Source organism: Gymnogyps californianus, chromosome Z (genome assembly GCF_018139145.2).
Source record: "Gymnogyps californianus isolate 813 chromosome Z, ASM1813914v2, whole genome shotgun sequence".
NCBI classification, from domain to species: Eukaryota; Metazoa; Chordata; class Aves; order Accipitriformes; family Cathartidae; genus Gymnogyps; species Gymnogyps californianus.
The window spans coordinates 78,546,553-78,574,482 of NC_059500.1; the positions used below are offsets into that span (position 1 = coordinate 78,546,553).

Sequence of the window (27,930 nt, forward strand, 5' to 3'; positions counted from 1 at the left end):
GCAGCCATGGCGGCGAGGGAGACGCGGGCGCAACCATCTTGGGGCCGTCCACTCGGCTGACAGGCTGGCGGCCATCTTGGTAAAGGGCCGTTACAGCGTGAGGCGGTGGCGTCCCCGCTCCTTCCTCCCTTAAGCAAGATGGCGGCGGCGGCGCATGCTCAGAGCGAGGCGGTGCGCGGGGCCCAGGCGGCGGGCCGGCCGGCGCTCGTGCCCGCGGGCTGTTGTGGTGGAGGGCTCGGTCGCCGCTGAGGCGGCGGGCGGGGACGGGCGGCAGCCATGGGCGAGACCGAGAAGCTTTATTATGTTTATAGCTGCGACCTGGACATCAACGTGCAGCTGAAGATGTGAGTGCTGGGGACCGGGGCTTGCAGCCTCCCCTTGCCCCGCCGCGGGCGGCCGGGGCTGTGTGGGAAGCGGCCTGGCCCCTGCCGGCTTGGGGGAGGCTGGGCTGCCCGCCCGCTCACCGGAGCTGCGCTGGGTCCCGAAGCCTGGCTTCCCCGCGGGAGTCCGGTTACGCGGCGGTGCTGGCTCGGTCCCTCCTGGATGCCGCCGCCGCCGCCGCCTGTTTCCCTCGGGGCTCCCGGGCGGGCGGAGGCAGCGCGGCCGCGTCCCTGTCAGCGTCCCCCGCCGCCGAGCGGTGCCGCGGGGAGGGGACGGGCAAGGGGCCGGGGCGGCAGCAGGGCCAAGGTTGCAAGCTTTGCTCTGAACGCATTACAGACGTTCGTGGCCTTAGGTCCTGTAGTGCAAGGCGGTGCTTTAAGGCAAAGATTGATTGTCAGTTCAGCGCTAATGTCTCTGATAACCTTTCACCTGCTGGTGTCACAGCTCGCTCCTCAGCGTTAGGGGAAGGAGATAAACTGGCGACACTTTTTCCTACTTGTTTGTGTACGCCTTTGAAAGCAAGTTGCTCTTAGTCTGGTTCGTTGTTGTAGGCAGATCCAGGTGCTGCAACATGTAAGTATGTTCCTAACTGAGTATATATGCAAGCACACTTGTTGAAGCTGGTATTATCACATGCTGATGTATTTGCTTGTTCATTTTTTAGTTTTTATGTTTGGGATTTTTCTGCATCACAGCAATGGGATGTTTACATTTGTGTAGGAGGGACGTGGCTGGCTCTAAAATGTAGTATACCTAATGTTGCTACATTAAGGTATATTGCACTTTTTTGGAAAACTAACTTGGAGAGGCTTATTTGGAGGTTGTTTAACTACTGAATGGAAGATGGTATCTGAAGTCAGATGCATGTGTCCTCTTTGCTAATTCATTCTGCCAGATAAAACTATAACTAGGGGTTTTTTTGTGCATCAGAGTGTATGTCATCCTGGAATGTGCTGTGCTAGTTTCTTGCAAGAAACTTGTTCATCTACTCTGAAGTGGTTTTGTGGTACTGATAGATTTTTGTTTGCTGGAAGATTGGTCTTGCGTGTTTTCCCATCACCACCACAATTCCTTTTTTGTTTTCACATGTGCATCCACAGTCAGATTTTTAATACGTGTGGTTGTTTTCATTATGGTATAGCTAAGGCCTGAGAAATTCCATCAATTTACTCTGACACTAGCATTCTGCAAATTGTTGCAGGGCTTTAATCAAGTTTGATTTGAACAGTCTGCTTAGTTGAGCTTTGATTTGTTGTTGATTTGAAAGGTGACTGGCATCCAAAGCCAGTCATACGTTTCACATTTCATACGGTTTCATACAGCTTAAAAATAAGGCGGCTCTTACCATGTGTTCCCCCCCCCCCCCCCAAAATAGTATTTGGAACACATGTAATCTGATGTTTGTTTTGTTTTTTTTAATATTAGCAGCATATGTCATCTCATTGTTGCCCTTCTTAGGGTGCCTCGTTTGATGCTGTCTGAGAATCTATAGGTTGTACTAGAAGAAGTTATCTCCATTGAAAAGACAAACAAGTAATTCTTCCCTTCCCTACTCTTCCCCGCTCCCCCCAAATCAGTATAGCAATAAATTCTGTATTTGTTCATCAGTTCACATCCTGAGTTCCCCTCTAATATTTGGATTTCACTACCGGCTAGTAATGCAAAGTGAGGATAGCCTCAGTACTGGGTAATCTAAATATAAGCTATGGAAATAGAATAGGATTTTTACTGTGGATAAAATAAATTTTGGTTTATTTATTCTTTTCCTCTCCACTCCTTTTTTTTTTTTTTTTTTTTCTTTTTTTCCCTCCCCACATAGAGGAAGTCTGGAAGGGAAGAGAGAACAGAAGAGTTACAAAGCTCTCTTAGAAGATCCAATGCTGAAGTTCTCAGGACTGTATCAAGAGACTTGCTCTGACTTGTATGTAACTTGTCAGGTGTTTGCAGAAGGGAAGCCTCTTGCTCTTCCAGTTAGAACTTCCTACAAAGCTTTTAGCACTAGATGGAAGTAAGTGACTGCCTTTTATTTCATATTCCTCTTAGTTACTGGGGCATCAAGCTATATAAATAATTCTATGTTTTTTATTTCTGTCAAGAAGATTTTTTTTTTCTGTTGTCTTTTTCAAATAACTTATGTTTCTTCAAGTCTCTGTATGGTTATTAAGTGTTGCCCTGACAGCACAAAACCAACCTTTTTGTGTAATGGGTAAGTAATAAAATTGTTACTTGTGTGTTTGGGCATGGCTCACTACTTAAATAACTTCTGGGGCCTGGACTAGCACACTTTCATACTGTTTACTGGACAGACTGATCTTTGGTACTTAGTCATCAACCTGGAGTATTTTTCCTTTGATCTCCAGCCTTTTAATCATGCTCAAGACAAGTATTTGAATGGTTAAAGCCCAGAGGAAAGTAGCCCATCTGCCCTTAGAAATTCATATTCTAAGGAGAATCTGGGTTGTATAAACTAATACAGAGTAACTTGAATTCTAAAGCTTTATGACTAATAAAAAGTGTTTCTCTGCAGCTGGAATGAATGGCTGAAACTGCCTGTGAAGTACCCAGACTTGCCTCGCAATGCACAGGTGGCTCTGACCATCTGGGATGTATATGGACCTGGTAAAGCAGTTCCTGTGGGAGGAACAACAGTCTCGCTCTTTGGGAAATATGGGTATACTGCTTTTTCTTCTATGGTACAGATTTGAAGCTCACTTGTGAATAGTGAGGTAGCAGTGGTTACAAGAGATTTTTTTTTTTTAATTTTTTTAAACCAAGTTAACAGTTCCATGTTTGAAAAATCAGATACATAGATGATTTATTTCATCCTGAGTGTAACTTCATACATGCTACAGTGTTGTAAAAAAGTCTTCTCTTGTATAACACCAAAATTTAGGCTTTTTTTTTTTTGATCTGTAAGCTTGGATTTTAAGGTAGCAAATGCTGAAATCACTTCATATTTATACTTTTGTAATGCATGGATGCCAGTACTGGTTACTTAACATAATTGATTTAACTGGCTTGCAATTGGGCTGTTAGTGCAGTATTATTTGTGAGGAATAAAGTGTAATTCAGTAAATCAGGAGTTTTCAAAATTAGTAATCTGTGATCCAGTAGAGGGTGAGTTTAGTAAGTTTGTGGATGATAACACTAAGCTGGGAAGGATTACAGGTGTGCTGGAAGGTGACAATACATCAAAAGGATCTTGACTAAGTGCAAAGGGGGCTGAAAAAAAAAATAGGATGCAGTTTAAAGAAAAGCATGAGGCACTGGTACTTTTTGCAATTGATTGTAGTCAAATACAGAATAGGGAGCAGCGGCCCAGGAAAACAGAGGAAAAAATTCAGGGTTTAGAGTGCATCTTAAGTTTTGCATGATTCAGCATCATGATGCTCTTGTGAAATGTGTGAACAACATTGAATATATGAACAGTCTACAAGTACATGCATCAGGGACAATGTTGTATCCTCCTTCTCCATACTCGTCCACTCAGCTGGGATATGTTCAGTTCTATATAACTGACTTTAAGCAAGTTGCTGACTACTGGGAGTCTAAGGGAGTCCATATTGTTGATTGTCTAGCAAATAGGTGTGATGGAGAAGGAGTAAAGACTAGTGAGGCTGAAGAAGAGACTATAGGAACACTTTTCCAGTGTGTAGGTAGCATTGGAAAATCGGGAGAAATAGCCTTTTTTTGTCTTGTCAGTGGATAAGAAGTAATAAGGCTAAATAGAAGTGCAGGAAAAGTTTAAGTTAGCATTAGAAAAGCTGTTCTAGTGATACTTGAATGCCAAAAATGACTGTAGAGAGAGGTTGTGTCTCTGTCGTTGAAGATACTGCTTTGACAAAAAGACTGGCATTGTTTTAGGGCAGAAAATTGAACTGGATCAATTGGACTGTGCCCCAAAGACTTCTGGTAGTTTTTAAAGCATTAGAGCATAGTTCCTGGAAAAAGATACCGTTTATAAATGAAATTTACTTTTATTTCCAGCGTGGGGGGCCTGGCGGAAGTAGATGGACAGAAAGCAACAAATACTTTTGGAATTTTGTATTTCCTTATAAGTGGAAACCTGTGTAGTAGTATTCCACAAAGTGATGTGTAAATTGAAGGTCAAATGGTCCTTCTAGTTGGTATTTCTCATTTTAATGGTTAACTTTTTAAAGTGTGCCTTCCAGTTGTATTTACCTGAAATTGTTAGAGTTCAGTGATCAGCTCTTATTGGCAAAAGTAACGCACTTGATTTCTTGGGGCATCTTTTATAGGTGGATCAGCACAAATATGCAAGGGAAGCAGGGTTTTGCAGAGAAAAGATCTGGTCAGTTACCCTGCAAAGTTCTGTTCACTGCACGGTTCCAATTACCAATTCAATTTCAAGCATAGATGGAGAAAATGGTGTGTTGAGGATTGTGTAGGGTGTGGGTTTTTTTGGCTGGTGGTGGTTTGTTTTTTGGTTTTTGGGTGTGTGGGTGGTTTTTTTTTTGTATTTGACAGCTCAGAAGGCTGCTTTGTATCAGTTGACCTTCAAATGAAACTTAGGTAGTTTTCTAGTTGAATTTTTTTTCAGACTGACAGACCTAAAGTCAGTATTATAATTTGCAAGTCAAGAGGAATACTTTCTGCTTCGTTACGAATAATAAAACGGTGAAGGTCAAGCTCTGTCCTCAGTTTGCATTTGTACCACCCCACTGACTTTGGGAATTACCTATTTTTCTTCCACTTGCCAAATAACTTATCTCAGACTTACTCATTTTCTTCTAAACTCCGTGTGCCAATAAAAATGAAGGCCGTAGAGGGCACAAGGTGCAAGGCACTTCTGCAGTTCAGTTAAATTATGCGTGGCAGTGCATGTTTGTAGGTTTGGCAAAGGAAGCTACTTCATTTTCTTGCAGCTGCTGCTGTACTTTGATTCCCGACAGCTGTATTATTTTGAATTTACTGAAGCGATTCTGCATTTTTCCCTGCAGTATGTTTCGCCAAGGAATGCATGATTTGAAAGTCTGGCCCAACGTAGAAGCTGATGGCTCAGAGCCCACCAGAACTCCTGGGAGAACCAGCAGCACAGTCTCTGAAGATCAAATGAGCCGCTTGGCAAAGGTAATGGCAATAGCAAGTAACCTTTAAGATATACGTGAAAAGTTTGCACTTTCACTGGAGTGAAAAGAAGAGAGGCTTTAATGAAGTCAGACTTCTCATGTTGTTTTCTGATGTGAAAGCTGTCTTCCTTTGATTGTTTAGCTATTTCACAGGATTTATACAAATGATCATACTCATTTGCTTCTGAAGTATTTTTTAAAAAAGGACATATAAATACCTTTTAATATCCATAACATTCTGTTGTAACAACTTAACATCCTAGTTTTTTGTAAAGAATGAAAATGTGAACATGCCTTGAAGATGCTTGAAGCCAAAATTCCATCAGGTTCAGTAAGAGCAGCTCCTAACAGTAACTTGTGAGGACAGTCTAGTTTCTTTCAGTAGCCATCCTGTAGATTTAAGGCTGTCTGGTGTAGTGTTCAGATACATATGACATACCTCTATGTTAGAAAGAATTTGAGTAGAACTGCAAAAATTAACCAAAGTTTCATTCATTTAAGCTCATGAATGCGTGTGTATATTAGTATTTTCTTCTCCCAGCTTGATGGCAGAGCGTATTTTTGCCATCCAAACTACTTCTGAAACTGATCAGTAAATGTTAGTTCTTGAACTGTTTTACTAGCTGATCTCTCTAATTCTTCAGGTAAGCTTACCCCAAGCTTGCCAAATCGCTCAACCCACTTAGTGTACTTTCTTCTGAATCTTGGTCTCCTAGTTTTCATCCTCACCTTTGTGCAACTCCTAGTGAAAGATAGGTCCAATGGCGTAAATACATCCATTTTCTCATCTGGAGATTTATCACAGCAATAAACTAACTTTAATTTAAGGTCTCTCTTTTATTAGTCTAGTTCACCTTGAATTTATAATGGAAGACTCGGTAAAGCTTTTTGCCAGTGGTGGTGACCCATTTCTCGATCATAGTAGAATAAATCCCCTCTAGCCTAAGGAAGCTCTGTAGACAGACACTAAATATCAAGGCTTGTTTATAGTTCATGGAATAGTTACATGATGTAGGCAGTGGGTCTCTGAGAAAGGGTTTTAGCATGTAGGCCTTCTCTTTCATGTTAGTTCTGTTATGCCAGCATGACCGTACCCTACCAGTGTGTCTTCTCCTCTTCGCTCCCTTATGCTCTCTAGCTCAAGAAATACAAATAATGTAGAGTATTTCAGTCTTAAAATACCTGGGTCTGTTCTAGCCTGTTCTTTTGGCATATGGGAGATGAGGGCTCAAAGCCTGTGAGGAAGAGGAGGGAATTCTCCTTTCACATCCCAATTGAGAGTTCTAGTTAATGGCTAATAAGAAGCTAGTAACATCACTGCCACCATTCTTCTCTTCTGAAAGCTGTTTTGGGAGATACTAATTTCTGAAAGATGAGAGTGTTTTCACTAATATTTTGTTGTGTTCATTTATAAAAACATTTTACCATCAGATGCTAGCGAAGTGAATAGGGTTTCTGGGTAGTGTGTCTATGAGAGCTTTCATTTGCACAGCTGTTTACACAGCAGATGAGGTTCTTGTGATGTATCATTCCTAAAGAGCCATTGTTTGAGCACAGTCAGCTTCCGTTTTTCTGTGACTTACTCATCAGTTGCTGAATGCCTCCTGATGCTACTGTATGTGAAGGTATATTTAAATATAGATAAGAGGAGTAGGGCTAATTAAATACAGGATGAGTTTGTGCGGACTTTGTTATTCTTAGTTTGGTTTTTTTTCTGTTTATTGGACAAACATATCATTTAAAAGTGTCATGCTGTTGATCGATGTCTGATACCAGAGGCTAAATCAGAGTCCTCCAGATAATAAGTAACTTTTGAGAAGAGCTTGGTGAAGGACCTTTTCTCCATTTAAAAGATAACTTTTTATTTTCTTAACATGCTTCTGAGTTTGTGTGTGTGTATGTGTATAGTATTTATTATTATTATTATAGGGAATTTGTATCAAATCAGTGACTGGCTACTGGAGGAGTTGCATCCTTTTACCTTAAATAATTGATGCTATGGTAAGTCTCTCATTTCATGTTGAGGCGCCATATGGTTGTGCTCTTACAAAACACATGAATGTTGCTTGTAAAATTGTTACTGATGAAAAAGCCATGGCTTTGCATCCTGGGAGTCATTGTGAATGCAGATTTTTCCTGTACTAAGGAATATTAATGGTATGAGTGTGGAATACCTTAGCATGCTCGAATATTAATGACATTAAGATATTTCTCCCATGAGTGGTGTGTTAATTTATTCTACTTAAACAAAAAGTACTCTTAAGTTCTTTTTGATCCATTCATTTCCCTCACACCTTCTGCTGGCTGAATGAAATTAGATAATAACAACAGTGAGATAGTATCTAAGGAATGCCTCTTATTTAGTAGCAGATGATGAATGCTTCTTTCCCTGAAGGGAATGCACTAGCTTCTCTCTTAAGCTTTAAATATTAATCCAAAAGAACGGTTCTTCATGTGTATATATATGCCTACAGATCTTCTGGGTCTTGTATGCAGGCCTAACTAGTTGCTGTATTATGACTTTTTCCTCTCTATAAGGGAGGTTTGCAGGTTTAAGAGATTAATAATTTTCCTCTAAAACATACAGAATGGCTTTTTTCTTTATTCTCTAGTGCAGTGAACAAGAAAACAAACTAAGAATTTGTGACCGAGGTATCTAAATAACATTTTTTTGCCAAGGCTTTGACAAGTGCTATCCTAAATCTGTGTATCAATGCTGGATGTGAATATGTGGTATTCTGAAAATTTTGATGCGTTAGTTTAAGGCAGTGGAAATAAGAGGGCTACCTTGAGTAAGAAAAAATATTTTTGTTAGATAAAAAAAAAAGTAGGGAGTAATTTAGAAGTGGCTAAAATGGTGGACGTGTAAGGGTAAGGAATTTCTTCCTTGCCGAGAATGAGAAGACCTTTTCTGTGAACTAGGTAGGACATTTGTGAATGCATTAAGTGATGAAGTCCAGCCTGCCTGAAGCAGCATTTTGGGTTATAACTGGTCTGTGTGCTGCTCATTCTCTACCTGTGAAATATATTATAAAGTCACATATGAGGCAAAGGCCAAGTCTTGGTACAGTCCTGGCACATTCTGTCTCTGTAATATTGCTGAGATAGAATTTGATGAACTGGCTGCAGAATATAACATAAGATAGCAAAAAATTATTACTATATTGTGCTCCTGTTTTACAATCCTACTGATAAGTTGAAAGAACCCAAAGACTGGGTTTCTGTGCTTTGGTTACATCCAGCATCCTGAAATGTTCTTAAGGGTTATACTTTGCCCCCCCTGCCCTTCGTTTTCCTTTTGTACTGGTAAGTTTCGGAAGTTTATTGAAGCTAATCTGAAGATTAGCTGTCCCAGAGCTTACTGGAGACAAAACAAATGAAAAAAAGGCCCTACTATATACTGAATGAAGTTAATTAATTCTTAGAAGTTGCAGTGGTCTTCCAAAGTTTGCATCAAAATCTTGTTACTTCTGTCAAGCTATACTGTGGTCAAGAGCTTAAAGAAATGTTAGGTGAATCAGCTGCTTTAAGCAAACAATCTCATAGTCGTTACCGGATTATGTTTTTGTGTTTCATGGAACAAGTTCAGAACAAAGGGCATCAGATGCTCATGGCTAATTTACTATTTAGTGCTGCTTGAAATGGCCAGTTCCTAGCAAATCTGGAAATAAGTTTAAAAAAAAAAAAAAAAAAGGCAGGATTTTCCTCCCAACTTAATAGCTTTTTGACTGCTTTTTTGAATTGTGACTGCTTTTGATTAGTCCTTTACTTTGGTAGAGCCAATAACTATAGTTGAGGATTAATATTCAGTGGAAAATTTTAAACCTCATCTCTAGTAGACTTAGTCGGAACCAAGAATCAGAAAAGTGGAATTAGATAACATATTTGTGAAATGAGCAAGTATTGGCATTCAGAGCTAAATGTCACGCTTGCTTTCATAAGTAATCTGCCTTAAAATTTAATTCAGATCTTGAGAGGGTGCAGAGGCCATTGTGTGGGCTGTAGTGTATTCCAACTTTCTGACACAAACTGTTTCCAAGAAAACTAAATTAATTAGGAGGTTTGTTTCCAGCTTAGAGGTAGGAAGCAGTATCCAAAGTGTTGTTAGACCATAACACCAAGTTAAACTCTGGGGAGGTGTATAAGAGGAAGAAAAAAACAATGAACTTGTCTTAAACAGTAAGAAGTCACTTTGTGGAAAGTGAACAAGCAAGATGGTCTGGTGTGGTTGGATATGAAGGGGCAGTTGATCAAGGTGTTAAAAGGCAAGGATAAATGCTTACCAGCTGATCTTTGACAGATCAGTTCCACTGATATAAGAACACCTGCAGGGAGACTGCAGAACACTGAAATTTCAATTCATTAATAGTTTTAATGGCTGTTTACAGTCTTTTGGAGACTAGACAATTATTTGCCTGTTAAGTCAGCATTGCTTCTAAGAGATGTAAAAAGCTATTTGATTCTACATAATTTCTGAAGCTTGGCTTCTTGCGTGTTTGTCATGTATGTACTCTCCAGATCAGTCAGGATCTGTACCTGGGCAAGAAGGTGATGCTCTTTTGAGAGTACGTCATGATGGGGTTTGTATTTTGCCCAGGTCATCCTTGGTGTGCAATAATACTTGTGCCTGTACTGCTAAGACATCAGTTTACTGGGGATTTGAGTGAGAATAATGAAACAGTACTACTGGTGCAAACTCTTAACCTTTTTTTCTACACAGTGATTTTTTTTTTTTTTTTTTTTTTTATTTATAGTGGTGAGCTACTGAAAGTCTAGTGCAGGTATCTGACAAACTGTGCAACCTAGACAACTCCCAGTGTATAGCAAGTCTTAAGTCTTCTGTGTCTTTTTTTGTAGTAACCTTATTTCCAGTTCTGTGTGGAAGAAGTAGGCGGCTGTTGTGTTCTCCTGCATACAATACCTTCCATTCATATGCTCTCCTAGGTCTCTTTGCGTATTGCCTGTCAGCTGGACAAGAAATGGCAATCAGTGTGACTGTATGGCCTGTTCAGATTTACATGTTCATGGGTGGGCAGGTTGACCGCAGAACAAAGCTGATGAAATATTAGTTGTAACCCTTCCCTTAATAGGAATAATTTTGAGTGTCTCTTCACTAGCCATTTTCTAGATAGATACTGATTTCTTTGAAACATGGAAGAACTTGATGTCTTCTAGTTCCTTTGCATCTCTTCTTGCATACTGCAAGAGTTACTAATTTTTTGAGGAACACTTGTGATTTCTTAGAAGCTGAAAAGATGATTCTTCTTCATATTTATGTGGTCTTCTGCTGAATTTTTCATGAACTGTTGTGTGTCGGTGCATCTGAAACTACAGGTAGTATGGCTCATATCTTACTTCTCTTCTCTTCCACTCTTACTGTTAGGTAGTCCTTTAAACAACTCAACTTTCTTGCTGTTACTACAGCAATATGTAGATGTAGGAGTAAAATTTGAACTACTTTTCAGATGACTAAAAAGAAAGGGAGAACAAGCTCTCTGTGACTGGCTATAAGTCTTCGACTGACCTTTTGCGATGTGTAAGTCCCAGTCTGAAAACTTGTTTAGGTAAAGCTAACAAGGGCAGAATTATTCGATTTGGATAGTTTTTGAAATACCTTCTTTTTGTTTGGCTTGGTAAGTTTTACTGTATGAAACTTAGTAACACAAAATGAAATATCTTTGTTGTGTGACTTTGCTTAAAAAATAGGTTCCTGTTTTTAATATGTTAAAAAGGCAAAGGTAATGTGCTTGGAACGTGGTTTTGGTTTTTGCTGTGATTGGTGTTGTAGATAGTAGAATTACTTTTATGGCATGGCTTAGCTGTTTACAAGGATCTACTGTATGTGTACTGTACAAGCATTTTTTCCAGTTCTTTTATTTTTTTCCCTGATTTCATGTTAGTGTCTCTGTTAAATTATAACTTTGATGTTCTTTTTCTTTCTCTGAGCAATTTAAATGTTATCATTGTGTTTTTTCATGCAGCTCACCAAGTCTCATCGGCAAGGTCACATGGTGAAAGTGGACTGGCTGGACAGACTGACCTTTAGAGAAATAGAAATGATCAATGAGGTAGGTCATTGTACATCAGATTTGTAATTTTTTTTTTTTTTTTTTGGATCTTGCTAATATGGAACCTTTGCTTGCTTAGGAGACTAACTCTAAGTACTTGTCTTATTTTTCTTCAACTGCCAGTGTATATGATAAAAGGAAAAATAATTCTTTAAGCTTCCAACGTTGATTTTACTTTGGCAATAATGAGAATCATAGAATCATAGAATGGTTTGGGTTGGAAGGGACCTTTAAAGGTCATCTAGTCTAACCCCCTGGCAGTGAGCAGGGACATCTTCAACTAGATCAGGTTGCTTGGAGCCTCGCCCAGCCTGACCTTGAATGTTCCCAGGGATGGGGCATCTACCACCTCTCTGGGCAACCTGTTCCAGTGTTTTGCCACCCTCATCATAAAAAATTTCTTCCTTGTATGTAGTCTGAATCTGCCTCTCTTAGTTTAAAACCATTACCCCTTGTCCTATCACAACAGGCCCTACTAAAAACTCTGTCCCCATCTTTCTTCTAAGCCCCCTTTAAATACTGAAAGGCCGCAATAAGGTGTCCCTGGAGCCTTCTCTTCTCCAGGCTGAACAACCCCACCTCTCAGCCTTTTCTCATAGGAGAGGTGTTCCAACCCTCTGATGATTTTTGCGGCCGCCCTCTGGACTTGCTCCAACAGGTCCATGTCTTCCTTGTACTGAGGATTCCAGAGCTGGATGCAGTACTCCAGGTGGGATCTCACCAGAGCGGAGTGGAGGGGCAGAATCACGTCCCTCGACCTGCTGGCCACACTTCTTTTGATGCAGCCCAGGACGCAGTTGGCTTTCTGTGCTGCGAGCACCCATTGCCAGCTCATGTCCAGCTTTTCATCTGCCAGAATAGAGAGCTGTCTTAAGTTTTCAGCTTCAAGTGAACTTGATCATGGAAGACAGAATTTATTAATAGTTTGGAATAGCTTGGAACAAATGCTGTTAGGTATGACTAACTTAACTCTAGGATTTAGGTTGTGATGGGAAGCTTTTTTGGATATATAGTCTGTTCCTTGGTTTTAGACCTGTTCAGCTTTATTGCTTTTGATTTTGGGTTCTGAGGAAAAACACTTGTAGGATTTGAATGAACACTTAAAAAAAAAAAAAAAATCTGGTCGTTAAATAGCTGAATGAGTTAATCCCATTGAGCAAAATCACCCCCAAACTGTTAACTGAGTATACTCATCTTGCAGAACGGAACTATGTTGTCTTCTGCTTTGTGCTGTGAGATTTTTGTTGTCTTTTTTATAATTAGACCTCTGTGAATCAGATTCTTTCTGAACTTAAATTTGTGGTTTTATAAACCCTTATGAATTTTTTTTTCCTCCCTCTTCCCTTTCTGTGAAAATACAGGAAACTAAAAATTCCTGAGCTGTGCCTTAAATGCAGAACCACTTTGCCTGTGCTGGAAAGTCAATCCATTATTAATGCATGAAATGAACTTGAGTTGCTCTTTATTAAAGGGGATGCTTATTTTTTTGTTAAATGTATGTTCCTGGTGGTGGGTACATATAACTTCTTTCTTGTTTCCCACCTAGATTTTAAAATTCTAAGCACTTTTTCTAGGTAAAGCATTTCAAAAATGCGTACATGAGCAAATCTTCCTCTGAAAGTGAATGAGCTGCAAATCTAATCTTGTAGTCCAAGTTTAATTTGTCTCTTTCATGATGTTATCTAAAAAAGTGATTTTTCTTTTTTTCGTGTCTTCCGGTTTTTGACTCTGACATGCATAATTGTGTGTAATGATTTAAAAGAAAAAAAAAAAAAGCAAACACAAAAAACCCAGCTGTCATCTGGTTATTCTTCATTGCCTTTTTTCAGACCTTTAGCCCACAGCTGCAAGCCACTGATGAAAACAATGTGATTTTTATCTGTTACATGTGGATGTTTATCATGAAGTGGGAATGTGAGGAAGTAAGCATGTCAGGAGGAAGGTGATATGGTCTCAAGTAGTGCTATGAAATGATTAACTGAATAATTGCTACAACAACTGATAATCTAATTAATCAGTTACAGCACAAAGCAAGTAGGGTAATTGCTGTACTGAGAATGCTGAAGATTGATGCACTTTAATGTATGATACACATCTGTGGTGGTTCTCTTCTCAGAGGGAGAAGCGGAGTTCTAATTTTATGTACCTGATGATTGAATTCCGTTGCGTCAAGTGTGATGATAAAGAATATGGAATAGTTTACTACGAAAAGGTATGTGCCTTGCAGGCTTTATGGTCTTCTTTAAAAAGCAACATATGCACCTAAAATGGATGGGTTTTTCTGCTGAGGTGAAGTATTCCGCTGCAGGATAGCAGCAGACAGCTGTCAGTGGCAACTGTTTATGTACATACAAATCAAATAGTATAGATGCAACAAGATTGCAGAAGTCAATCATTCGTGTAATACAGTTCAAGATTACAGAATTTAATAAGTGTGAGTGATTAAAAACTGTTTGATTTATGGTCCCTTCAGTCATCCAGCAGTACTTTCAGAGTAGCTGTATGTAAAATTATGTCTTATATCAGGAAGAAATGTACCTGTATTGATTGGTACCTTTATAAAAGATAAGTTATTAAAACTTTGCAGAGTTTAGTCTTTCATGCTGAAAATGCTTTGGAAGTCAATTAAGTAAAAGACTTCTGGATTGGAATGTCTTGCATCTTTTCTTCCTGTTTACAAAACAGATCTCCAATGCAGTGCCTTCAGTGTTTTTTATGAGTTCAAATTTAATGGAACGAAGAATTAACAGTGAGCTTAACAGACATCAGCGTGGCGTTGGAAGGCATTGTCAGTACTTTTATGGACCTGTGTATTGTGGAAAGACTCACTGAAATAGAAAAAGCAGTATATCTGGTTTAAAAAAAAAAATGTCAGTAATTGCCTTTTAAAGTTTTCAGCATGGTTAGATTCATAAAGTCAGAAAGTTACTGAATAATGCAGCTTTATGGGAAAGAGAAAGAAGGTAGAGACTGGAGTCCTGTTGAGATCAGAGGCGCTAACTTTAAGCAGCATCTATTCTGAGAATTTAAAAAGATCTGTAATTCAGTACACAAAATGTTAATACAATGGAAAATAGATTACAAGTATTCCTATGTATGTGACAACACTACCAGTTGATCTAGACAGAAGAACTGTGATCTAACTTAAGATTCTTGAAGAAGGTAGTGAAAAACATAGTACTAAATTGCAAAAAGCAGGATTCCACAAAAAAAATTCTGAGAAGGCACAGATCAGAATCTGCCTCAACTGTATGATGTGTTGCAAGTTAAAGCTTGTGAATGTTTGAAAAAAGAACTCTTTAAATGCTATTAATCTAGGCCTTTGAATTAAGGTGTTATTGAATATCTGAAACTATTAACAACAGTAGTCTTAAAACTTATTTTAGCAGAGATGCCACTGTAAAAGAAGCTGTTAAGGTTGTTTTTCAGATTGCTGTAGTCTTAACAAAAATGAGTGGCTGTTTAAGAAATTTTCTAAGCCCTTGTAAGAGCTGTCTTGCAGACATGATATGAAAATAATGCGTGTGGATGTCCATGCTCTATCCACATATCCCATATAGTGGTAGCTGCCTTTGTAATGCTTCTGGAGGAAACACCAGTTCCACTTGGCACTTAGTGTCTCCTCCCACAGTCTGAGGCAAATCTGTGGGGGGTGTTTTGGAGTGGGGGGTATTTTGTGGTGTTTGTTTTTTTTTTTTTTTTTTTAGTGTGAGTTTTTTTGTTTGTTTGGGTTTTTTTTGATTGGGGGGGCAGTTGTTCATTGGTGGTTTGGTTTTTGTGATTTTTGCGGGGGGGGGAGTTGTTTGGGTTTTTTTAGTTTTGGGGTTTTTTTAGGTTTTTGGTGAATTTTGGTAATTTTGATGAAACTGTGCCTTAGGCAGATGTCTAGGTTAGCTCTTTAGCATTTCTTTATCAACTACAGTCCACAAAATGGGACCTCTCCCTACCTTTCCAAGTCTTTTTGCCTTTAGCTTGTTTCATAGTGCTTCTATACACTTCTAGAACCAGCTGTTGTAGAGGACCTTACAATTACAATACTCCCTTGTGTTACAAATGACAATGAAACCTACAATGTGTCAGATTCCTCCATGAAACAAAATAAAGTTATTTACTTCTGTGGAAATCAAGGAAATATTTTTCTGGAGAGCATAATGAAATATGATCAAAATATTGAAACATTTTACTAACCATTAGCTTTTTACATTAGAATGTGCTGTACTTTTCACAGGTGCAAACAGATGAGCATGGCTACCATGTGGCTTTGTGTCCTTATGGCTCTTGTATTTTTATAGCTGAAAGTGACATTCCTAAAAATGATTTCTCTCCCTTAGCTCCAGAAACCTACCATTATAGATGAATTATTCCTGATTTACACACACAACTTTTTTTGTCGCCATTATGGTTTTACAGATGTGCAGGGTGCGGGAAGGAAGATTCAGACTTCAAGCATGCATCTTTCTTTTAACAGATGTTTCTAAAGCATATTAAAAGTGCATGGAACAAAATAACTATGAATTGACTGCTCTTGTGGAAATAAAGTAATTGAATGTGTAACAGTACATATTAAAGCTATAACTAACTGCGGTTTGAGGGATTTGTTGTTACAAAGTAGCTTTTCAACAAGTTCTTGACCCTTTTCTGGCAGCAGTAGGAAACAGTACATAAATTAGTGCCTGTCTTCTCAGTTTTGTCATGCTTCCAATTACAGCGTACAGTATACATATCCGGCATCACCAATCCAGTATATTGAGTCTAATGAAAGTAGGTTCTGTTGTCACCTGCCTGTGACCGATAGTTGAAGTGGAGATTACTTGTCACAGTTTTGTTGATAAATTTGTTTTCAAGTGTTTACGAAGAACTAGCCTGTTAAACAGTGGCTGATAGAATTTGAGATTCTTTGACTCAACATTCAATTACGATGAAGTGGCAGTGGCTCTTTCCATGTTCTCTGTTAACTTAATTTTAATACAGCATTTAAGTGAAGGATAGCAGTCTGCCAGTAACGAGAGGATCGCTTCTGATGCTCCATTTAGGCAAAAATTCAGTGTGACTTTCCAAGTGCAAATAACACCAGCATTTATCATTAATGTGTTTTTGTGCAGGTTTCAAGTGAAATCTTTGTTTGAATAAATAAATTGATTGCACTGCTGCATCCAGTTTATTTAAAAAAAACATGTAGTCTGATTATCAGAGCCTTTTTCATGGATTGAAAGAAAGAAGAAGTATCTACAGCATTGGATGTCCATTTACTTTTTGTGTGGAAGAAGTTGGATCCCATCGGTGTTACTTGAAATGATGTTTTGACTAAAGAATAAGATAAATAGAACCTCCTTATTTTTTGATGTTGTGAGACTGATTTTCAGGAAAGTGCAGAAGAACCGTGCTGGTTCAGAAAATTCTGCAAATTTTGTTAACTTTCTTAAATGGACTCTAATATTTATATGAAGTCACACACACTGACCTTAATGCAGTGAAATACCTCTAAAGCTCTTTAACATAGCAGTTTAAAGCAATTTAATGCTTTAACAAAGCAGTTTAATGCTGTTTAGTATCGATGTTGCTTTTGTTTCCCAGTGGCAAAATAGCAGGTCATCTCAGGTTCTGGCTGTGCTAGCAAGTAATGCAGCCAAGAGGAGCAGATTTACAGAGTGGAGAGGTTGCTGAAGACCCAGTGTCTGCACTGTGTTCTTATGCTTGGGACTAGCTTTAATGGAGTCCCATGGACTAAATGACTTGTTGACAGTTGGAGGATATTAGGTATTTCCAAAACTTCCATGATGTGAACTAAAGCTCACTACGTGGGGATGATCAGGAGACACACTTCAAAAGCATGCACTTGACCAAATTCAAATGCTAATTTAGAGTTGACCCTCAGGCATTGGTATGGTTTAGTAAGTTTGTGTGGTCAGGGTCACAGTGATCCATGTGATGCTCTCCAAGTATGACAAAGAATTAGAGCTGCGTGTTAATCTAATGGGAAGGCAAGTTAAACAACTGACATCCTTCACAGGCAAACTAATGGCATTGTGCCTTCTTGAGGGTTTCATGAAACAGTCTGTTCTGAAAATGTTGTTAACTCCTGACACAGTAACTTGTCCCACGAATGCTTGGCAAAACTTGGTTTCATAGCAAGTTTTGTTTGAAACTTAAGGCTTTGTTCTGAAATGCAATGAAACACTGCAAACAGAGTTTTCCTGGTACTTGAGCTGAATAACTGGAGCTTTTCAGCTTGGCTCTTCAGCATAATCTAACTGCATTTGAGAAGAGGAGTTTAAAGAACAGTCACTATAATATTTTTTTTTTTGAAAGGTTAAAAAAAGAGATGCCAGCAATGAGTTTAGAAGTCATTCTTTTAACACTAGTCTTGGAAAAAATCTGCAATCTTCATTTTAGAGGGTATTATAAACATTTTGACATGAGGCACTAGAAGGCTTTGTGCGTTTTTTAGTTTTGTAGGTAAGCAAATTTTAGGCAATTGTGCTTTTGTCATTCTCATACTAGTAAGTTCTGAGTTGGTAATAGCTGTCATAGGCTTTTGATTGTGGAGTAGGTGCTCCATTTTTACCAGCCTAAAAGCTTTGTCAGACTCTTTCCTTTCACAGCTATTTTATCTGAATTTTTTTCACTGACAGAAAGATGTAGTAGTATGGGTGTTATTACTGCTTATCCCTAGAGAATCCACATGGGATATGGTTGTTATAAATGCCTTGGTAGGAGTTTGAACATTTATTGGTTGCTCGTGAATCCACTCCTGTGTCAAGTTTTTCCTACAGCCCTTTTATGTGAAGGGTCTAAACGGAGTGGAAACTTGTTTGTCACTGGGGCATTGGTAATCCTTTGTTTTATAAAGGTCAAGTCAGATTTCAGCCTTATTATGGTTTTGATTAGGAGGATAACCAATTAGTAGATAGAAATCGGTCTGTCATCTCTTGTCATCAGAGGTGTTTATTTTCAGAAGGATTTTCCCCCCCAAATAATTTATTGTTTTTTCTGTAATTTGACTTTGTAAAACTAGTATAAGATGATCTGAAAGCTCTGTCTGATGAGATGGCAAAGGTTTCAATACAGTGCAAGTGCTGATCTGTCAGTGTGGCTCCAGCTCAGTTCGGTCCACTGTTATAGTGATGCAGTAGTATTTTATTATAATAGAATTAATAGTATTTCCAAGGTATTTCTATACAATTCGGTTAAAGCCAAGTTCATTATTTAGGCAATATGGTTTTAAAACAGAGAAACTGTAAGCAAATGTCCTCTTTGTCCTCTTCAGTGTTTGCATGTGTACTTTTTTTAAAGACTAATGGCAAAAGCAATCCTGCTCGTGTTCTGGGACCATCATCAGCCACAGACAGATTGTAGGTATATTTCCTTTAACTAGGAAGGATGTGTGTGTAGTTACTGTCATTATTTTGACTGTAAAAATTGTTACTTCAGAAAGGCATAGGATACTAATAAATGTAATAGAAGTGTCTTCCTGCATGAACATGCATTTTAATAATAAGACTTCTACTGTAGTCAGCAACACAAAATTTGTGTAGCTGGAAAAAATGTTTCTCCTGAAAGGTTAATGGCAATTTTAACTCCTGGGTCTTGTTGGTGACAAATGATTCTTTTCTTCCCCTTGATACAAGCCCCTCACTTCTTTGAAACGTACCTCTGAAAAGTATAAAAGCAAAGCCATCCCAAGAGGCATATGTGATTGGAAAAGCAGGAGAAAAAAAAAAAAAAGGGAGGGTGGGTGCAGAAGCATACCTGAGCAAATTATCTCAAAACTCACATTATTCAGGGAAATGTTGATATGTCAAAAAAACTATTCTGAGCTGAAATTTACTCCAAAATAAATGAGAAAAAAGTATAAATATAGCATAGCACATATTATGCTGTTACTGTCTTGCTTTTTCTGTTTTACACTGTCTTTTAAATGAAATGTTCTTTCGTAGATTGTGTCAATTAATGCTTAGTTACACTTCTAAGGTAAAAAAAAAAACCCACAAACTCTTGGGTGTGACTGGAAGAGGGAAACAGTTGCTATTTTTGTCATGTGGTGGCAGGCTTTGTATTTTTTCCTTCTGCCTGGTTCAAACAGGAAACTTTTAGCTTCTCCCTTCCCTTATTTATGCAGCAGCAGGTTAGATTCCCCTAAGGAAAACTAGTGGGCTCCTGTCATACTGCTCCAGAGCACCACAGCACGAACTTCTAGAAGAATCTGTCACGCTCTATGTGGAACTTGTGATAGATAGGAACACGTATATCTTCCTAAATTCATCTGTGTTGAAGTATTAGGAGATATTTTCTGCAACATGGTTGTCATTTCTAGGAAATGATTTGTTTTCGGTGGAAATATGAACCCTGATTTGGTTTCTCTTTGTGCTTTGAGAGGACACGTGTAATGATAATGGCAAATTTTTTCACTCACCTGTGTGCCAGCATGGTAGTGAGTTGCCAAGCTGCATCTCCTTGGATGAACTTTCATCTGTCTGGCCACCTTGTTTATCATCTGGGAAAAACTAACAAGAAAAAGAATCCATTTCTTATTTTCTGGTTTCCCCTTTATAACTATCGAAAGTCAGCAAGGTGCAGTTGCATCGTTCTTTCACTGTAGTATAATTCACAATACATTAATATGACAGCTTGTTTTTTTCCTAAAACTTGAGATGTTTAATATGCCTTTAACTCTTTGTCATTCAGGATGGTGATGAATCATCTCCAATTTTAACAAGTTCTGAAATTGTTAAGATTCCAGATCCCCAGATGTCTATGGTAAGCATGCTCCATGTAATGCAATCTGTATTATAGTATTTTTGTTGAAGTTTTCATAAATGGAGATGAAACCTTGCCTATATTGCTGTCTTCCATATTTTAAAATTCCAGTGGAAAGATGTATTTGACCAGTTGAGAAATATCAGTGGGTTTGACTTTTTTAATTATTTTTTTTTTTTTGCTGCTGCTAGATTAAAATACAAGAATTGATTTAATGCTTATGTTCATCTCCTCCTTTCCATACCTAATGTGCTTGCTTCTGAGGTGTAGGAAAGCAGAGAAGGGGGATTACTGGCAAAAGAGGTCAGAGGGTGGGAATATAAGGTAAGAGGGAGCTGAAGAAGAGAAATTTACAGGATAGTGCAGTAACTCTTGGTTACTTCATCTGTTAAAATATTTTCTCCCTACACTCTCTTGTATGTTGTCTTTCATGTAGACAGTGCCTAAGTACAGTTCTAGAAAAGATTTCCATTATTGTGGATGCCAATTCAGTGGGACTGGTATTGGCAGCTTTGGGAACCTTAATGTAAGTGGGCTTCTACTGGCAACACTGTTTGAGCACTGTGTAATCTAACACTGCAAGAGCAAGTCTGACAATGCTGAAAACTGCCTTGGCTGCTGAAATCTCGTTGACACTGTGGCTCCTATTGTGGCTCCTACTGTTGCTAACATGATATTAACAGTGGGGAAAACTTTTTGAGATGTTCTTCTTGCATACAAAGCTTTATACTGCAAACATCATCCTAAAAAAATGTTTATAAAGTGGCTAGCACGTTTGAGTGCTGTCTGAATCACGGATGTGTTGACTGAAACGCTTACGTTTTGCAGCAATTCACCAAAAGGCAATATAAGGTTTGTAAATTGTGTGAAGTAAAAAACCAAAACAAAAACTCAAAATCCCCAGCAACCCTCCACATATTATTGAAGGAGTTTCTTCTAAAACAACAACAAAAAAAAATGCTGAAGATGCTGTAGTTTTAGATGTGAATTTTAATTGCCATGCATTACTCAAGATACTGGTGAGTCTTTGCTAGATGGTTTCATTTCAACAGTAATTTTCTCTGGAGTTTAAATATTTATAAATACTGACTTACCCCCTGTGTTTAGGAGAATTTAGTAGAAAGCAAACATCACAAGCTTGCTCGAAGTTTAAGAAGTGGACCTTCTGATCATGATCTGAAGCCTAATGCAGCTACGCGAGATCAGCTTAATGTGAGTCAGTAATATGATGGCTAAATTAAATTTTATTAGGGAGGTTGGTATTAATGTATGGTGACAATTTAAGGAAAATACAGTTCTTTTCAGTTTATAGAAAGTCATTAATGAAGAAATGTTAAGTGTTTCTTACAAGCACTTAGTTAGATGGGTCCAACTCAGGAGCAGAAGGTACTTGCTCATTTTTTTTGTAAAACAGTTTTGGGGGGATAAGAGTGCATATTGTGCAGATATATAGGTGTTAATGGTAGTCTTAAAGTAACTGTATGTTTGCCTACGCTGCCAGTTCAATCAGCCACATAACTGAGGAGCAGAGGAGCATCACCGTGATAGCATGAGAACTTTGTGTTGTTGGAAAGCTTTTTTTTTTTTTCCCCTGGCTATTTTTGTGTGTTGTCAGTGTTGTGCTTTGTCACAGTCTAGTCTGTTAACTTCTTGATTACGCCTGTTCATGTTTTTAAACTCACTTTCTGACTATGTATCTAATAGATCATAGTGAGTTATCCACCGACAAAGCAGCTAACGTACGAGGAACAGGATCTAGTTTGGAAATTCAGATATTACCTTACTAATCAGGAGAAGGTAAGTTAAATGATTTGAGAGGACTTACTAATGCAAGAGGTGCTTCATCTGACACTCATTCTACAATGTCCTGTCCTTACAGAGATACAGAGCTTCAGTGTCTTAGAAGCTAGTCAAGATTATTTTTTCTACAATGTTACTGATTTAAAAATTAGCGACTGTAATTTTCCCTCTTAAATCATGTGAACTGGCTATTACTACAGCAATCTTTCTATAAAAACTGATTGTCAGCTTAAAATACCAGTGTTGACAATTTTGTCTGCTGCAAAGAAAAATTATTGAAGAGAAGCTTCTTCATCGCTTTCAGACATGGGTTAGCATTACCAGAATAAGCAGCAGCACACCAAAAGCCCAAAGTAAATTAAATAACTAAATAATTCCTCAGCAGTGGGCATTTTTTATGTAGTGGTAGTTGTGGTAGAGCAGTAACCATTGACTTTACATTTTACTTAGAAGATAACTCAGCTGCAGTTTTTTGGGCCATAATAAAACAATCCATTGTTGTATTGTCACATCAGTAAGGTTCCCCAGGTCCGTGTGTATGTAAATATGGTCTGAATCTAGTTCTACCTTAACATGAAACATTAATTTCTGAAATCATTGGTTTAGCCTGGCTTTTCACTGATGAATTGTCCGATCCCTTTCTGTTTAGGCCTTGACAAAATTCTTAAAATGTGTCAACTGGGACCTACCACAAGAGGCGAAGCAAGCACTGGAGCTACTGGGCAAGTGGAAGCCCATGGATGTGGAAGACTCTCTAGAACTTCTGTCATCTCACTTCACCAACCCGACGGTTCGGCGTTATGCTGTCGCCAGGCTTCAGCAGGCTGATGATGAGGTATTCCTTGGTCTGTGGGTACATGTGGAAGTCAGCTGGTCTCAGGATTTTTAGTCTCGTTGAGTACTTGAAATGTTTGCTACTTTTTAAGGCATTTAAGTGAATAATAGTGATGGAAGACTAAAAAAATAATGAAATTCACTGTGATGCTATTTACTATAAGCTCTTTATGGAGCAAAGTCTTCACGTTATTAAGTGGCACTCATTGATAATTGTCTTAGCGTGAACAGCCAGTGATAGCTGGTTTTGTCAAACAGGGTGAAACAACCATATGTTCTCCCCAGAAACCAGTGATAAATTTTGAATGTTAACCTGCATAGAAGTGCTCTGAACTTAAATAGTCTGCTAGAAGATTTCCAACAAATCCACCTGTTAATTGAAGCAGTATATCACCATACTGTTTTGCTAAAGAAAATGAGTAGAAAAGCATCTGTGGAAATAAGGTGTTTCTAATTGTATACTGATTAGAATATGATGAGCTGTGATTTATGAGTAGAGCCTACTTAATAGATGCTAATCTGTTAAATTTTAATTATTTATATATTTTATTTTGACAGTAAAAAAAAAAGTTTGAATGTATTACCATAACACTTGAATCCTTGGCAATCAATAGAGTTTAAAATAGGGAGCATAAATATACCAAATGTTTGTAAGCGTACTTCAATAGCCAAGGTCATACTGCGTTGACTTTAAAAATGTACCTTTTACGAAACATTTAAAGGCAACTAAACAGAGCAAGTTGCATAGTAGAGGGAACAAATTCAGCAACATTCAACAAATTATAAACAGCAAGTGATGAAAATTCTATTCTTCAGTCTAAAATAGATCAGATATGTGGGTTTTTTGGATCCCCAGCTACACAAGGGATCAGGAAAAAAGATAGTGCATAAGAGAGGAGAGAATCTGAATTCCTCGTACCATGGTCCAGATTTTATGCTTGAATTTTCTTCTTGGGAGCCGCAAACTGAAAGGTTTATTTTGTGGATGCTGGAAGCAAGTAGGGCAGCTTAATTAAAGAGAACTTTAAAGTAGTAATTGCACTTAAATTTACTACCTCTGAGTAACAAAAAACTAGTAGTGTGATAATTCAGTATTTTTTTGCAAGTCAAACTTCATCCTACACCAGTTTTTCTATTGTATATTGCTTGCTAGGGAGACCCCAGTTTCCATTTCTTATAGGTCACTAAGTCCTGACTAAGTTTTTCTATAAATCAGAATTTTGAAAACATATGGAGTCCTAGTCAGCTTTGACTGAACCCCTCAATTCATTTTCATTTTTTTCCTCCATGAGGATTTGCTGATGTACCTGCTACAGTTAGTCCAGGCATTGAAATATGAAAACTTTGATGACATAAAGAATGGACTGGAACCTAGCAAGAGGGACAGTCAAGGTTCAATGTCAGAAAGCATGACAACGTCTGGAGCTAATGGTGCAGAAATAGACAGGTAAGAAGCTTAGATTGCCAGTAGAAAAGTAGAAAGATGTAACATTGTAAGCCCTCAAATTCTTTCTCCTTTTTAGGGACCATTGCATATTCAACGTCCTATTTTAGAATCTGAAGCGGTAACATAAAAAAAAAAAAGAAAAATTAACCCCTGAGCTTTCACGGAATGTATTTCCTGACTACAGATAGTTTACAGAGCAAACATTCTTAATCTTAAAGTTGTGGCCTTTGACCTTACTGCATGAAAGGAAGACAACTTCTGGAGAGCAGGAAAAATACTGGCTTTTCTTCCTTCTGTCCTTGCAAAAGTTAGGATGTCCTCAATGAAGTTGTATGAGGCTCCGCTTCCCACTTTCATCAAAGAATACAGATCTAAAAGTCCGATCAGTCTGAAATGGAAAGAAATTTTTTCCTGCTCCTTCGAAAGAAGGTGTAGGGAGAGTCCTGTGAATGTAAAGGAGTTGGGGGAGCACACTTTTTATTCTTGCAGGAATCCAGAAGAAAGGCTGAAATATCTAATTAATATAGTATTAAGTAAGGTGCAAACACACTTGGTTAACCGAAGTCTCCTGTGAATATTTAATATAAATTTCCGGGATTTTTAGTCTTAAGCTTCAATGTCTAATCACTTGTATCACTAAGGTATACCTTTTGTATTACAAGTATACTGCTTTTCATTGATCTTGCTGCTAAGCTGTAGAGTGGATGTCCTGGGATGTATGGTGTATTTTGAGGCTGCAATGACACTTAGACATGAGTAGAGCTATTTGATTACTTCCTTTCAGGTAAATTTACTGTCTGATAATTTTGCCTTGCAAGCATTGGGTTTGTCTACTCTGTTATGTGTAATTGCATTCCAGAGATGAGTGCTTGCAGGTGTTGTGTATTAGCAATTTCATCTTAAGAACATTTAAAAAAAGCTTATCCTGAAAATGCGGATTTGCTAAATTCCCATCTATGTCTGCTTATTTTTTATGGAAGATGAAACAAAATGCTAGGTTTGGTGTAAGTGAATGTGCTTCACAGCCGTAAACTGTGTAGCTATCCAGGCACAGATTTTTGCCGTTTTCAGGAACTGCAGCTGTCAAAGTTGCTGTTCATGCAGTTTTTTCTGAAACAGGGTTGAGAAACTATCTTCAAAGATACTTCTCTTCCAGTTTTCTGACTTCATTATGCTGTGGAAGTGAATTGCATTGCTATTTCCACTCATGCCCCCTGTCCCCCAAGCAAGAACTTTGAATTATGCCAATTACATGCTTTCCTTTATGTAGTTCCCAGATCATGAGTCCTATTCCACCTGTTTCTTCACCACCTCTTACTTCTAAGACAAAGGAGCTTGCAGACAATGAAAACCTTGATGTAAGTCAAATGCTTTACCTTGTATTTTTGATACTTTTTTAGTGACCTGGTACTGTTTTTAGGTTTTGTTTGTGAATATTTGAATCTTTCTACTGTATCTTGCTGAATACTTGAAGTACTCAAAGAATACAGATGTAAACTAAATGCTAAGAAAACAGCAATAGCTTAACTAATTTTTTTTTTACAGGCCATCTATTTATGGACCTGGTCACACTATGCAAAACTAGGGGACTGGGCATTGAATTCTTCATAAAATTACTCTCCTGTAAAGGAGAAAGTTACTGCAAAGGCTATCACATGCTGATTAAACAGTGACAATTGCATGTGTTTGAGGTGTTTTAAAGCGGATTTTTTAATGGAAAACAGTTATCCAAATATTTTAATCTCTGCAATCTGTTCTTCCTGTAGCCATGTTCTTTGGCGTGGATGTCATCTTTTTTGAACTTAAGTGAGACACTGTATTGATTTACATCTGACAAAGATTATACGCAATTTATACCACAAGTAGAAGTGGAATAAGAATGGGACTGGAGGGAGGGAAAGATAGAAGGTAAAGACAGTTTGAGGGAAGCTGATTTTAATCTGATGTGCAGTTAATTGGTCTTTGAACTAAAGATCCATTCCCTGTTGTAAATCTTCCTTTTCGAATCTCAGTATGCATAGAAAATAAGCCTCAAATTGAGCATATCAGTAAAGATACACGGATTTCTTGTTAGTTGGAATATTAAACCTTGAAAAAGCAGCTAAATGCTGTGTATCCTCTACAGATTTTTTCTTTATGTTAAAATGTAGAACATCTTAAAGAGTTTTAGATCTTCTGGATGCAAAATGGGGTAGCAAATCCCTTTCAGGGTTGAATCTTACAGCAAGAGATAATTGCGTAGGAGGAAAGTGTAATATATTGTAAATAGAGAGTTTACATTAAAGGTTTATTGCTGGAGAACATCATGTACTTCTGACATGTTGGTAAATATATTACTGTAGTAGCAGACCTTTTTTTACTTGTAGTGTTGTTGCTGGATTTGGAGTAATAGTAAAACTAATATGATTTAAATATTAGGTTTGATTGGATTCAGATTTTAGAAGGGAATGTATCTCTCAAAACTCCCTACAATTATTTGGGGTTTTTCCTTAAATTCGTCTATCTCTCTCAAGTGCTTAGACTTCTTTATTAACTTAATTTTGCTTTTCTTAAATCCCTTCCAGCAAGACCTTTGCACTTTCTTGATATCAAGAGCATGCAAAAATTCCACGTTGGCAAACTACTTGTACTGGTATGTTAGAAACTATTAATTCATACTGTTTCAATGTCTAATTGAAATCAAATCTATAATGCCCGGAAGGATGTACAGTGAAAAAGATGACCTGTCTTGAGAACTTGAGAACCTCAATTTCTCTCAGGATAAAGTAGTAGATTTAAAACAATATGCAATTGAACAGAATAGTAGGTAAAAGGAGGGCATTGGTTTTTAAAATGCACAAATATGCTTTACTGTTAGACAAAGGAAGGTGATTTGTAGGGCATTAAGTACAGTGTTCCAAAAAAAAAAAAAAGCCAGCTATAGTTTATAAGTTGTCATTCAAATTGTTTATGGTGATGGGGAGGAGATAAAGTTCATCTGCTCTGCTTTTCTCTTTGGTTTGTGTTTATAGTTTTTGACAGTGTTAGCTAGAATATTGAAGTTATGCACTTTAGTATTAATCAAGAGTGTACTTTATGAAGGTTCATAAAGCACTAATTTTTTGTGCTAATCTAATTATTTTTTTAGATTCCATTTGTGGTTATGTTATGAGCATGAATAAAATGTCATTGCAGATGTGTGCTTTCTTAATGGAGAACTTTAGTTGTGAATAGTTCATCTAGATAGTGGAGGGGTAGGATTACTTAGCTAAGGATCTTGTGTCACTTCAATGGTTTAAGAATTCAATTAGATGCCTAAACTAGTCATCTGCATGCCTTCTGAGTAAGCATTTGCAGACAGGAATTCTCATGTGAAGAAAGCTGAGATGGATAGAGCTGTATTCTGTGGAAGTGTGTGTATATATTAATGTACATATATACATATACACAACACATACAGCTATTGTACATACACATGTGTTATTTTAAAATAGGGAGCTTAGGTGCCTTTACATGGCTAACCTTAAGTCAAACCATTCTCACTTGTATCCTTTGTAGATGCATCTAATAATTA

The 27,930-nt window shown here is 37.9% G+C and overlaps 1 protein-coding gene across 1 annotated transcript in view; it reads left to right on the forward strand.

Annotated features, from left to right (window-relative positions):
- The first annotated feature begins 242 nt into the window (after positions 1-242).
- The window catches only part of PIK3C3 (phosphatidylinositol 3-kinase catalytic subunit type 3), a 77,605-nt gene continuing 49,917 nt past the window's right edge, over positions 243-27,930 (forward strand). The window contains exons 1-13 of the mRNA XM_050913216.1: positions 243-344; positions 2,201-2,389; positions 2,909-3,052; positions 5,343-5,472; positions 11,453-11,539; positions 13,656-13,751; positions 20,225-20,296; positions 21,404-21,508; positions 22,001-22,093; positions 22,746-22,931; positions 24,223-24,377; positions 25,648-25,735; positions 26,942-27,009. Of these exons, the coding sequence (XP_050769173.1) occupies positions 277-344; positions 2,201-2,389; positions 2,909-3,052; positions 5,343-5,472; positions 11,453-11,539; positions 13,656-13,751; positions 20,225-20,296; positions 21,404-21,508; positions 22,001-22,093; positions 22,746-22,931; positions 24,223-24,377; positions 25,648-25,735; positions 26,942-27,009 (1,481 nt within the window). The 5' untranslated portion in view covers positions 243-276. The remainder of the gene's footprint in view (positions 345-2,200; positions 2,390-2,908; positions 3,053-5,342; positions 5,473-11,452; positions 11,540-13,655; positions 13,752-20,224; positions 20,297-21,403; positions 21,509-22,000; positions 22,094-22,745; positions 22,932-24,222; positions 24,378-25,647; positions 25,736-26,941; positions 27,010-27,930) is intronic.